Below are 14,137 nucleotides of genomic sequence, written 5' to 3'. Positions count from 1 at the left end.
GAATTATATTGAGGATCAATTTCAAACCTGCAGAATCTTGAACGAGGATGAGTGATGCATATGGATATGTCTTTTTATACCCACGCACTCAAGTTTCTGTCTTCATTTTCATGTAAATTCACTGAACTTTTATTTTAATTCGTTTTATTGTCAGTCTACTCTTGCATAGCGGCTGACCATCATTCATTTTGAGTTGTGGAGCTGTGTAGCGATGTGGAAAACTAGCCAATTTCAGCTGCAGGAAGAGTGCCCAAATGGGGTGAGTGAACTCTGGAAACGCATCGCACACATAATAAAAAAATACATATTATTTTTGTTTTGCCTCTATTCACTAGGCCATCCCCTTTTTTTTCTTCCTTTTAAGATAGCGAAAGAAAAATCTGTCTGGGTTTGTGAAAGAGACAGAGCATCTCAGGGGGACTGAGACTGAGGTTCATTCATCACAGGGGACCAATCGAACAGCAGTCCTCATGGTAATCAATGGGTTTGTCTCAGATAAGGAGCTGAAAGCAACACAAATTCACTTTCTCTCTCTCATACGCACTCAAAGGTGTGAGACTAATCTGTGCATTAGCAGGAGGGAGCTTTCACAGCAGCTCTTTGTGCGCATGATTTCCATATGCTCCCGTCAACCAGCCCTTTTCTTCCAGTTTCTTCACATTCACTGGAAGTCGCATCAATTCATCTCTTTATCTGTCAGCCAGACCAGAAGACATCTTCATCTTTTTTTTCCTCCCCCGTCAGGCTTTCCTCTCTTCCCCCTGACATTGTTTTGTTCCCTCTTTTGACATCAATAAAGGTTCTCCCTCTCCACTGGCATTCTCTCCATCTTGTGGACGCCCGTGGCACTTCTAACTACAGTATCTGATCGTTTTCCGCCTGCGTTCGTTAAAGAGCGCAGCCCAATTTTCCTCTGTGTTGAATCTGTCTGCCCACTATGGGCCTCTCCTCATAGCGTCAATTTCTTTTTCACGTTATTTACAGCAGAGAAGTGTTTGCTCATGTCGGATCCTCGCAATCTCGGTGCCGCAGGAGCACCAAACCTTCATGGAGAGACAGGAACGCAGCTTCGATTAAGTTATATTTGTTTTCCCTTTTTGCTCCAGTCGAACAGCACCAGGAGCTTCTATTGAGCTCTGTTAGTGTGAGAGGCAGCACAGGGTGGACACAAACTCTAATTGATTCCAAGGGATGAGAAAAAAAATTTGTCTGGCAGGAGAAAAAAAAAAAAAAATTAGATTAGTAGATGTTCCAGCTGTGACAAGATGACAGGGATACAATATAAAAATGTCTGAGAGCCATTAAATACTCAGAGGACACATTTTTCTTGTCCATTTTATGCCAGCTAACATCTCCATGAAGACAACTTTTCTGTGTTTCTGTCATCTGGAACTTTCTCCAGAAGCTGAAAAGATAACCGGGACCATCTGTTGGTAAATTCTTGAGGAACAAAAACGCTCAATTAAAGTTGTTTATTTTCATATTTTCTTCATTCAGATGAAGTTTCAAAAGAAGTTTTGAATATTTAATCTTAATGGCCGCATGAGAAACTTGCGTAGCAGAGTTCAGCGACATCTGGGGGTCATCTTTGGTTTGGTGTCACTTTTTGAAGTTAAGAAGCAGAACGCTGCATTTTGCACTTAGTTCTGCAAGAGTTAATTTATAAAAATGCTGCATTTGTTCAGTACAAGTGCTATCTACTGAATGTTATGTTTACGTTTCCTTTTACTCTTATGGTGCAAATTCAACAATTGGCAGGGGCACATCAGTGGTAAAACAAAACGAATAAGTGGCTGTAGCTGATCCTGAACGTTGCTAGTGACAACAGTTTTGAGTTTGTAAAAACTGGTTAAAAAAATACGTTAGCAGCAAAAAATACATATTTTTTCCAACAAAGCAGTTTTTTTTGACAAATTAGCATATGATGTTCACTTTGTAGTTGGGTCAGGAGTGTGTCACTACCTGGTGACTTAAGAAACAGAAAAAAATGCATCCACTGTTACCTTTTCACACATTTGAACAAATCTGTTTAGGTACTATTTTGTGGCATGTGAGAATTAGCACTATTAAAGTGTTGAGGTTGTAGAGGAATTAAGTAACCAGGTGGAATAACAAAAAAATGAGAACAATTCTGATCTGTTTACTTATTCCAGCATGCTTCAGTATGTGGAACCTTGAAGGAAGGCTGCAATACTGTAAAACACCGTCACACTTTTTGACATATTATTCCCAAGTGAATCCTGGACCTTCACAGGTCTGTAGAAACCGGTTATATAAAATGTCACATTGATGTTGTCTTGCAGTTTCTGACAGATACTGAGCAGCCCTACAACCCCCTGTGTCTGTCTAAAGCTTTGCATCAAAGAGAGAGAGAAAGTCGTCCTCATCTGAAGTCTATTCCCTTAGATCAATTCGGAGAGCAAAAAGATGAAGTCCTACTTTGTCAATACCAATTTAGAACGGACATATTGAGATATGCCAGCTCTGATGTGACGGTCGCTGTGATTCTTTCAGCTTGAATGAGCAGCTGTGGCTCAAAATACGACGTCTCTCTTTGTTGTCATCCAGATTACAGTGTTTTCACTCAATGAACACTTCAGTTGTTTCCACAGCACTCAAAAACACAAACTAGTTACACATTGCTTAACCAGATAGCCACCCAATTCACAGCCAACAAAAAAACCCAAGTCAATAAAACAATAGAATGATAGAGGATGGGTACAAGAGTCAATCTGGTTTGTAAATACATAGGGTACAAATATCAGCTACAGAGACACTTAAATTGGTCAGACAATTAAAAGAAGGGAACTTAAGAACTACAAAATGGCTGCAGATCTGCCAATTGACAAATATGACATCTTAGTTGCACTGGTGCAGCCATATGAAGTTCAGCTGGATCCAAAAAGTTGGTCTGCTTGATGACCAACTGGTCGTAAACTCAAACATTTGATTTTGTTTCTCCAAATCAGTGCTCACGCCATAGTAGTCCAGGTTAAAAATTGGCAATTGGAAATCTACCATAAAAGTTTGATTGGTGGATTTCTAAACAGAGTTTTTCAAATGTACCATTTGCAACAAATTAATAAATAAAAACTAGCATTTTATTTTTCTTTTCTGTGTTGTTGTCACTTTAAGTAAACTTACATTTTTTGGCAACTGGAGCAAAAAAAAGTTGAACTTGAGTTGTGGATCCAGTATGAAAAACTGAGGATCAGGGAGAAATACTTCTGTGTGTGTGTGTGTGTCTGTCTGTGTGTGTGTGTTGACTTGGCCTACAGAAGAGAATTGATTTTCAAGGCGAAGCAGCAGCTGATCTTTGAATAGCAATGGAGGTAATTAAGAAGAGCTAATGGACTGTCGCTCTTTTTGGTCAAATTTATCTTCTGAGTGAATATTCATTCCAGCATTTCGTTCACTCCTAAAATCTGAACACTCACAGTTCACACAAATGAATATTAATTGTCATTTTTAGTCTCCTACATTAAAACTTTTCAAACTTCAATATTTTACTTTGAATGGAACATTTCAGGAGTGGTTAAGACTTTGTAGGTAGCCTCAATTAGGATCGTAGGGTTTCTTCTGTAACAGGAAACATCATGTTACATGATACTAACTACAAAAACGAGTAGAAAAAAAGCCATTAAAAACTACTTATGTAAGATCAGGTTTTTTCAGAAATCTAAACATACTACATATAGATGCTACCTTCCTTCTGTTTTTGCTTCACCATTCAGATATGCATACCAGCCTTTCAAACTAAAAATATTTCTCATAAAAATAAAAACAGCCCACAAGAAAAGACATAAGTTACTCACTGACAATAAATAATGTATTTATTTACATTGTTTTAAGTTGAGAAAGTTTATTGGTAATTATAGCAATGCAAATAAAGAAACAGGAAGGTGTGAATATAAACATCCTCGCATTGCATTTGTTTTTCACACTTTTTGCTTGTTATGGCTCGTTAAAAATGGAACAGTGTGAAGATTTTGAAGCCATAGAGATTCAGTCGGCTTCCAGATATTTATTTATGCATTAAATGTTATTCGCGTCGTTTGTGTTCGAGTTGAACACAAGCACTTTGCGGTTTTTCACCTGGTCATTGTAGTTTTGGTTTGTGATGCAGTGCACGGTTGTGGGGAGTTTATTTAAGTGAAGCAGTGGTGAAGTCACTGCTTCACTTGTTTCTTTCGGATAGTAATATATATGTATATATAGTATATAAAATATTGTTAAATAGAGGTTATTTATTGGTTTTTAGAAGTTTAATAGAATCAGCTTTCTACAACTGAGCATTAAAACACCAAGAGCTTAACAACATTATTAACCCAACCAGTAACAGATGGATGTAATGAGCTCAGCAGGCTTTTTTTCCCCTCCAGTAAAAATCACTTAATTTGGCTGAATATGCTGGATAAACACCTATCCTCATACTGGATTTATAACATTTTGGCGGCGATGTTTGGCAGTGTAATCTTCACTTTAGCGTGTGGGTGGTTGGCTGAAGATTACCCAACAGTTCAACTGACAGGGTTTCGAGTTGTGTGCTCCTGTCAGATTGGCAGAGGATGGGGCCAAGTGTAACATTTCAAGTGCTGAAATGGAATAAGTGAAAGTAATCAGAAACAGCAGCGGGGGAGAAAATAAAAAAAAGTATGGACAAAGTGTCAAAGAGAGTGAGACCAGATACTGTGGCTGATGAAAAGATGAAGAGCAAAGGGGGACGTGTGCTGTAGTTGCAAGCTCATTAAACACCACATTAGCTGATGAGGAGGAAGAAAAAAAAAGTGTCTGAGAGATCATTGGATCCAAGGGGGGAGTGTTCAAGGGTAGACGCAACTTGATGAAAGTGTCCTAATCACTGCTTTCTGGGCAGAAAAAGATCAATCAGCAGCGACAGAGCAGACTGATGTAAAGGAAAGTTCCTGCGGTGATCCAACATTGGCTCCCCTGAGACTTCTCACATCATTACTTTGTTTTTTTTTCCCCCAATTACTTATCCACAGTTTGCTAAAGTGATTTTTCAGGCTGTTAGTGTACAAGTGCCTTAGCTAGCTGTTGCACTTGGAATGAACCCAAGCTGCAGGCATAACTGAATACCAGCACAAGCCAGTACTTAGAAATTATTTTTAATTAACCAAACAACCGAGTCGAGTCACTTTCACATTAACAGAAAAGTGATAAGACAAAGAAACACGTTGGAACAAACCAGTGACGTAGCAGTTCAAATGCTCACACTGTGTCTACTTCTCTGTACACCCTAACGAGGAGTATGTAAACCAATTTTCCTTTGTATATTTTTGTGACGTAGGTTAATATGAAAAAGACGAGTCTCTTACAGTATAAAGAACTTGGATCTTCTAAAGCAGATCCAAGTTCTGCCTTTGGAAATAAATAGAACAGCTTCATATGTAGCCATCAGAACTCATTCACCATTCAGTATCATTGAACTTAGTTTCTACTGAAGGCTCCTTACCTTCAGTGAGTAGTTTGCTTTCCATTGCCTCATAAATACTTGATACCAAAACTGATGACAGCCCAAGCACCTTTAAGGAACATTCTTCTAGATTTTACCAGCTAATTACAAATTATCATAGCATCTTACCAAACCGTTCTATAAACTTTGCTGAACATGCAGAACTAATTACTCACCATTTATGATTACAATGACAAAAAAAATGGACGTTGTGATTTTATCACTAATAATTTCCCATTTACTTGCAAGAATGGGAGAGTAAGAAAGCAACCTTGGCCTCGGAGTTGTAAAAAGCACTTCAAATCACTGCTTTGACCTTGCATGAAAGCAATTCAGCTACACACTAGTGAATAGAGGCAGAAAAGTAATGGCTGTGTCTGTTTTTAAGCTCTAAGGCAGCTAAGATCAAAACAGATTTTTTTTTTCATGATAGGAATCAGGTGAATCAAAGCTATGATTCAAACAAACATGACTCAGTCAAAACACAGTTTATGTAATTAGCTGAAAGCAGTTGAATAGAGATGTGGGGGGTTAAGAAAAGGCACGGTTTAAAAATACACTGATTGTGTAACAGCTCCATGTTCCCCATCATGCTACAGATGGTAAATAAAAGGTCAGTGTTGATACATAAACACTGCAAAAAAAATCTAAGAGGAAATGTCAACACAACCATGCTACAGAAACGGATGTATAAAAATTACTACACCATAAAACAGCCTGATTGTCTAAAAATATCTGAACATAAAGGTACCTGGCTAATACAAATTTCACCAACATTAAGAAATTCAAATAATATCCTGAATAGGATTTCTGTCTAAAAGTAAGATTTTAGATGTCATGAAATGTTACATACTGCAAAAAGGAAAAAAACAAAACAATGGCGCATTAAAATTAAATGTAAAGTTCAGGGGTACATCGATAAATCTGCATTGATTTATTAAATGTTGAATGATCGGCGATCAGGTGTTAAGAGTTTAGATTTATGGGTCGAGCCAGAACATGACCCATAATTCGGGCAGGACTGGACCAGACCAAAATGATTTGCTTGATGGTCGGGTCAGGTGGAGTTGGGTTCTGTGGTGCTTTTAAAAAGCCTACAATACATTCAGCACAGTGAAAACCAAACAAGAATATACAATACAAAGTTGTGTTAATGTATTGTCAAAATGTAGGAGTTGGCAGCTTTGAGGAAAGAAAGGGGCAGAAGTTCATTAGACTGTAACAAGCGCAGCACACTGGCACAATGCACACACAGCTCCACCGTGCTGCGCTCCTATCAATCACTCTGCGTTTACAACATGCCACAAAACGGTGCCGGAAGATGTTAAATAAAAGCTAAAAATGGGAGAAGTTACACTGCTTACTCAAATTATGCCCTAAAAACAAAAGCAGTAAAAACGTAATTGTCGGGTTTATTCCGGCTCGGACGTACAATTAAAGTTAATTAGTGGGGTCGGATCGGGTCTCCGACACATCGTCTACGGGCTTGGGTCGGGTTGGGTTGGATTTTTTGGGCCTTTCTAAATAATTGTCCAATACTTGCAGATAAAACTGATCATATCCACCTCCACAAGTAAGGCTTTTTAAAAACCAGTGATCAGTCAGAAAAATGCAATCTGTGTTTAGCCTTAACCGCGTCTTCCTAGCTGGTATTTTATAGGTTTGTGTTCTTATAACTCCACTGTTCCTAAACTTTGAAAAGTATTTGTTACAATTCTAGCTGTGCAGTCCATCATCTGCTGTGCATAATTGATTAAATGAGCACCTCTAGAGTAACATTCTCATTCACCTTTTCCACAGACAGGAGCTCCTTGAGGTCGTGCTGAAAATTGCGTTGCTTGATCACAGAATGCTAATTTGCTCAGGCTTCTTTAACCTGCCTCACCTTAAATAAGGCTGAACAAAGCAGATTCACTCCAGTAACTGATAAACATCCATAATTAGCTCCAGAGATGTTTAATAATTTGCCAGCAAACTTGGGCATGTTCTCTTTTATCACTTGATAAAGTGTAAGCATAGGTAGGTTTCCATTTTAACACCACAAATAAAACAACTGTTGTGACAGCAGAGCTGAACAAAATTGCATATGCATCGAATTAAAACCTTTTTTTTTTTTATGATATTGCTGCGATATACTAGAGCCACTTAGAGAAGACATTTTCTTACACATTTTATTTCACATTTCTATCTGAGTTTATCATGTCTGAGAGCAGCCTGTTGGATTTGGCAGAGCAATATAGCTAATTTATGACTCAATATGAGCTTTCATTGCTACAGACTGAACCAGAAAGCTGCGCTGCAACAGAGGATGAAGAATAGAGCAAAGCTTCTAAGTGGAGAAAACAAAATGGAGCCCTTACCTTTACCGAGGTAGAATTATCCTTCAGATAAACACATGCTATTTGATCGGACTTTTTTCTGAAAACTTAGTAAAAATGTAACAGCTTGTAGGGAACCGTGACCCTTTGTCCATTAATAAAACAACCTCTCTGTGCATTGCATTAAACGCACCACTTACTGCGGTAATTACAACTGTAGGATTCGACCAGAATGGCAAAAAGTGTGGCAGGATGATAGTTTATGTAATTAGCGCCCTTCAATACAAGTAAAAAGACAGGTTGCACTTTCAAGATGTTACCTGACTGAAATCAAAGAAGAACAGCAACAAACGTCTGTCTTTACACGCAGATAGTTACTTTTCAATCGTCATCTGCGACAACGGAAAGCTGATTCAGATGTTTCAAGCGGGCAAGAGTAAATGTTTTAATTATTTTTCATAAGAAACATTTCAGTTACAGGATCAGAGAATATTTCAGGGCCTGCTGGGATAAATGGACATTTTTCCAGAATCGCACACCTACTTTAGTTCACTAGGCATTGTAATGAGCAACCTTACATACAAAAGGCTACGCTCAAAATAGCTTCCTAAATGTTACAAAAACAACATTTTCAGTTCGGTAAGTTCTGATGATGTACAAAAGATTTTCTCTGATCCAAAAAAGGGTTCAAATTAGAGATGCAGGCTCAAATATTTACATCCACTCCCACCGATGGATGGCTAAAGGACAGTTGAGTTCAAGTCTCTCTCTGGCCTGTTTGTTGATGTGTTTCCTGGTGATCTGTGCCATGTGCAACGGGGCAACCAAAGACTGACATCACACAGTTCTGGACTGAATCCAGCTTTTCAGATTAGTCCCATTTTTTGTTTTTCTCCAATTTATTTTATGTTGTGGTCTTGTGTGCTCTCTGTTATGACATACTAAGAAAACCGTAGCAACTATCTCCTTTAGTGACAGTTTAGTACTTTCAGAGTGCCGTTTACATTGGTCTATAGATTCCTAAATGTCCGTGCCCTCTGAATCTGTGTGTGAACACTTGCTTGTCTCACATGTCTCTGCATTGAACCTACATTAACAGACAACCTAGTTTTACCTTCCCCCCACTGACTGCTTGGAGGTAGACACTAGCCCCCGAGAGACGATGCATGGATGAACGGAGTGAAGAAATTGGAAGGATGGGACCTCTTAAATCTAAGCCTAAAGTGTTCAGTTTACAATGGTTAAGTGTTAACTGTGCAAAAACAAAACGTTTAAGATATTAAGCTGATTGTTTTGTTTATATAGACAGTAAATCTGTGCTGCTTTCCGTTTACTCCTCCACTGATATTGCTTTATTTATTTATTTTTAAGAATATTAAAGTCCAGCTTGGTCAACTTTGGTTGTGCTGATTCCTCGATCATTATTGCTGTATTTTTAATCCACTTTCAAGTTGAGTCACTCTGCATTTGATTGCTTATTGATCCAAATGAAGGTGTAGCCACCGTTTTCATTGCCATTTCTAATTTAGGTAGAATTATAGATCGTCTTTTGCCCCTATAGATTCCAACGTTAATATTGTTTGAGGGGTAAGAAATGCTAGAGGTGACTAATACGTTTTAATTGCCTCCGTGAGTTGCTGTCCCAGTTGTAGCTACCATAGTTGCTTCTACATAAACTACATCAGCACAGACATCCACAATAACTAAATCACCACTGGGTTACTGCTTTGGACAAGAATGGACTTGTTTATTGTGGCTCCCATTGTATCATCATCTTACATCTTTCTTAGTTGAAGATTCAGTTTGTCAAAGCAAAAATATTGTTTTGCAGAGGTTTCTGCTTATAGTTTCCTTAATGTTTAAATAAATCTGAAACTTTTACCACATGCCATCATATTCCACAAGCACACTCATATTGACTTCATTGAGCATGTAATATGTGGCAACACTTTCTGTACCAACTTAGTTCCCCTCGTCTTAAATCCACTTTGACAACAGCTGTGTAGTTAGCTACAGATGTGGTAACATTTAATAATCCTGACACCAACACCAGATCTCGCCTGCATAAATAAATCATTCTCCACAGGATCATTGGCCCTCATGTTCTGCCACAGTCTGGCTCATCTCTGAAGTGTCCACAGGTCCACCTCATTTACCACAGAGGCAGAACAATGGGGACCGATGATGCAAGTGTGTGCAAAACAGATCTGATGCTGCGAAAATCAATACAGTCAATGTCAAGAGCCATAGTGAAGAAGAGCTGATGAGTTCTGTTAGAACTTCAGGATTTAAATGTATTTTTACTTGTGTAGCTAACAAAATGAAGATAATTTAGTTAGAGTGCTGTGTAAAAGTATTTGGCCTCTCACATATTTCACTCTGCCAACTTTTAAATCAAACTGAAAGTGGCTTTTAAATGATGAGTAACTTATTAAATTATTCTTAAGCGATATTAAAACAAGTAATAATCTCCACTTTTTTTAATTCACTAATTAAACGATCAACTACACTGTTTTGGAAAGCTGAAGTGAATTTCACCAGCCACACCCAGATCTGACCGCTGGCAGCCATGCAGAAACCCACAAATCACTTCAATAGAATGTGTCCAATAACATGAAGGCTAAAAGATGTCAAGCAGCAACACATCATGCCTTGATCTAAAGGGATTCAACAGCACATGACAAACAACATCATTGACCTTTCATCTGTGCAGAAAGGATTGCAGAGTCATTTTTAAGACTTCGGGACTAGAATGAACTGCAGTGAGAGTCGCTACCATCAAATGGAGAAAACACAGAACAGCAGACAAGCAAAATTACTCCAGGAGCTCGTGGACGACTAAACGACGAGGTCATAAATGAACCCTGAATAACTTTAACTTGCCTGCGATAAAGCCAGTTTTCATGCATCATAAGAGAGACTGTTCCAAAACATATTTGCCAAAAGCTTCTGGATGATCAACCTAACTTTTGGTAAACTTTATGAAAGGTGTACACACAACGTTTGATCTACTTGAAAACATTTCTGAAAAAAACAAAAAAAAAACAAGAACAATAACAACGCTCAGTGGTGGTAGTTTAATGGTCTAAGGCAGACTTGCTGCTTGAGGACCAGGACAACTTGTAATGACAGAACCATAAATTCTGCTCTCAACCAGAAAGTCCTGAAGCTAAATGACTGGCCATCAATTTTGGTAAATAAGCTCTGGCACTCTTGGCTTATTCAGCAGGACAACAGTCCAAAACACAGCAGCAAGAGCATCTCTAAATGACAAACTAAAGTGCAAGTTTTGGAAGGGAAAAAAGTAAAAGTCTTGACTCAAATACAATTGAGATGCTGAAAAATAACCTTATTCAGGTGGTTTATGTTCAAAAACAAGTCAATGAATGACTTGGTGACTTTATCACAGTTAACTCTATGTCAAAATCACAAAAGAGAATTTATTCCCAATAACATTTTTAACAAATCTCTTAATTGCACTCTTTGTGTGCAGCTTTTCCAAACAATATCAAGATTAAGAAAGTTTCTAATAATTTGCACTTGAAGTACATTGTGTCTCAAAAAATTCAACCTCAAAACAAAGGAAAACAAAAGCAACAAAACAAACCAAATTAAAAGGGCAGTATTGCTTAATGAAACCTAGCTTGTGAAGCTAGTTTTTCTAAGAACTACGCTCCAGGTTTGTTGATAGAGGTAGTATGTCCTTTATCCATTTTTATATAAATCTCAAAGCAAATTACATGTGGCTGGTTTTTTAGACCAAAAATGCTGGATGGTCTTAACTTTGAGTCTGCCAGTGTTTTCCCTCCCAGTCACCAATCAGAGCTGATCAAAATAAAATCAGTTAATCTAAATCTCTGGCTGATGGGCTGATGTATCTCTGCTTGAATATTTACCAGTAAGCGGATCAACCAGTATTCCTGCAGAAGCGCATCATTAAATGGCATGTGGGCTATAATGCAGTGGGAATAAATGTGTAAATTCATATGCATTATTCTAATCACTCGCTCACTGAGAGTTTTCTTTTCTTTCTCATAATCTACAAAATACATCTTTCTGCTCCCTGCTGAGTAACTTAAAAGACTGATATGGCTGATTTTCCGTATTGCACTAAAACTTGCTCTTGAATTCTTATGCAAAGCCAGCTAGAGAAAGCTTTTATTTCATTAAGTAATAATCAAATTAATTGAATTAAAACTGTATTCTCAAGGCTTTTTGTTTGCTCCATCCAAATTAAAGTTTTTTCAAATAAAACGCCAAATGAGGGGGAACTTTAATTTGCTACTTTTGTATGTTTAATGTATTTAACTGGGTATTAAGATGCATATTGCACCAGCCACAAAGCAGAGATGCGGCACCCTTTGAAAACCCAAAGACTGCAACGTTCATGGTGCTCTCTGTGGAAACAATTTATACAAATGAACTAAACTGAGATGCATAACTCGATTCCTGTGCACACAGGCCATTCAGGCTGCTATTTTCGTTCGGACTTACCTGCAGCAAAAGTTGTTTTATTCCTAAGGATTATCCTTATTTACCAGGACTTGCATAATGTTTACTCAAATCATTTAGGTCGCATCATGTTAGCTGGAGCTGCACACTAATGATAATGAGGGTAGTCATGATAATGATCCTTGCTCCACATACCAACAGTGTAATGAATGAGAGGTGCCAACTCCTTCTGGGCTCAAACTGTTTCCATGCTGTTTACAGAATGACAAAAGAAGCTGCGAGGCAAAGACTGGAGACGGACCGGGAAGGTAGGAAACAGAAAGTTCCTTCATAGACAGTGGTTCTATTGAGCTGCAGACTGATGCATGCTGTTTGAGGCAAAAGCAGCTCCTCGAAATGGGAACAGGAGCCTTAAAGGTATGGAAACTGTGAGAAATAAACTGTGCATAGTGTACGCAGAGCATGGGAAAAAGGCCCCTGTTCCTAAACAGTTGTAACAGTTGAATATGTCTCATAAATCCAAGGTGCAATGTTTAAATGTATAAGAATTGGTATATACGTTTTTCATTATTTATCAACTTAGGATTTTGTCTTTCAAAGCCACTGCAACAATATTTCTTCCTGGTGTGTGCTGTATGGTGTATAGTCTGAATGACAATAAGATTGTGTCTATGGATGATAGATAAAATGGAAAGGTGACACTGCCTGTAGCCCCACAGTTATGGACAGAATGCTAAACGGGCAGAAAGGGAAAACAACAAACAAGAAAGTAGGACAAAGGAGAACACAGGGAAAAACCAGAACAGAATCTGTTTATATGTGCACCGTCCTGTACAAGGTTCAGTTTCCAGGCTCAAATTTTAAGAATCCCTTACAGACCATTTTTAATTACAAGTAAAACATTGGATGGAATTACAAGTAAAACATTGGATGGATGGATGGATGGATGGATGGATGGATGGATGGATGGATGGATGGATGGATGGATGGATGGATGGATGGATGGATGGATGGATGGATGGATGGATGGATGGATGGATGGACTGTAGTGGCCCATGGATGGATGGATGGATGGATGGATGGATGGATGGATGGATGGATGGACTGTAGTGGCCCATGGATGGATGGATGGATGGATGGATGGATGGATGGATGGATGGATGGATGGATGGATGGATGGATGGATGGATGGATGGATGGATTGTAAGGGATAGATGGACATATTTACCAGGACGCACTTGTAAAAGAGATTTCTCATCTCAAGAAGTTTTCATCCTGATGATGATGATGATTCATGAATGGATCTTTGTCTTATGTTTAGAAAAACACTTCCCACTAAATGTAATACTTAAAGACTCTCCCAAACTTTGTCGGAAGTCTCTGTGTGCGTGTGTGTGTGTGTGTTGCAGATGACTGACCTGTGAGCACGGCCTTGGCGGAGGGTTCGGCCAGGTCCAGGGCGGACTTGCCGTCGGTGTTGCGGATGTTGGGGTCTGCTCCATGCTGCAGTAGCACTGTGCAACAACAGGGCAGACACAGACAGTAGCTGAGCTCCTGAACGGACACGCAAACTCCCCGACAAACACCTCCACTCAGTCCCCATCCTGACGCTCCGCCTCCCGCTCCGTACACTGCCCTGGCTGAGCCGCCACTTCTTTCCCCAGCTTCCTCCTCCGCTGGCCCTCTCCCTCCAACGGCCGGGACTCCGGGACCCCCGGGCAGCGTTACGGCGTGCCCTGCTTCGCGCTTCTCATCTCCTCCTCTTTCCCCAGCTGCTCCTCCTCTGTTGCTAGTGCTGATCCCTCCGCTGCCCCCAGCTGCCCCTGCCCTGCGAGCCATGCCGCTGATGTAAACAGACATGTCAAAACAAAACAGCACCGAACTGCTTCGC

The 14,137-nt window shown here is 39.2% G+C and overlaps 1 protein-coding gene across 1 annotated transcript in view; it reads right to left on the bottom strand.

Annotated features, from left to right (window-relative positions):
* LOC106922643 (poly [ADP-ribose] polymerase tankyrase-1-like) overlaps positions 1-14,137 on the bottom strand; it is a 75,678-nt gene that overhangs the window by 51,601 nt on the left and 9,940 nt on the right. The window contains exon 4 of the mRNA XM_014995230.2: positions 13,665-13,760. Within this exon, the coding sequence (XP_014850716.2) occupies positions 13,665-13,760 (96 nt within the window). The remainder of the gene's footprint in view (positions 1-13,664; positions 13,761-14,137) is intronic.

The sequence above is a fragment of the Poecilia mexicana genome, unplaced genomic scaffold, assembly GCF_051168715.1.
Source record: "Poecilia mexicana isolate PSO_F unplaced genomic scaffold, ASM5116871v1 scaffold_12, whole genome shotgun sequence".
NCBI classification, from domain to species: Eukaryota; Metazoa; Chordata; class Actinopteri; order Cyprinodontiformes; family Poeciliidae; genus Poecilia; species Poecilia mexicana.
Note: the sequence above shows the minus strand (reverse complement) of the source record. Positions and strands in the feature narration are given on the sequence as shown.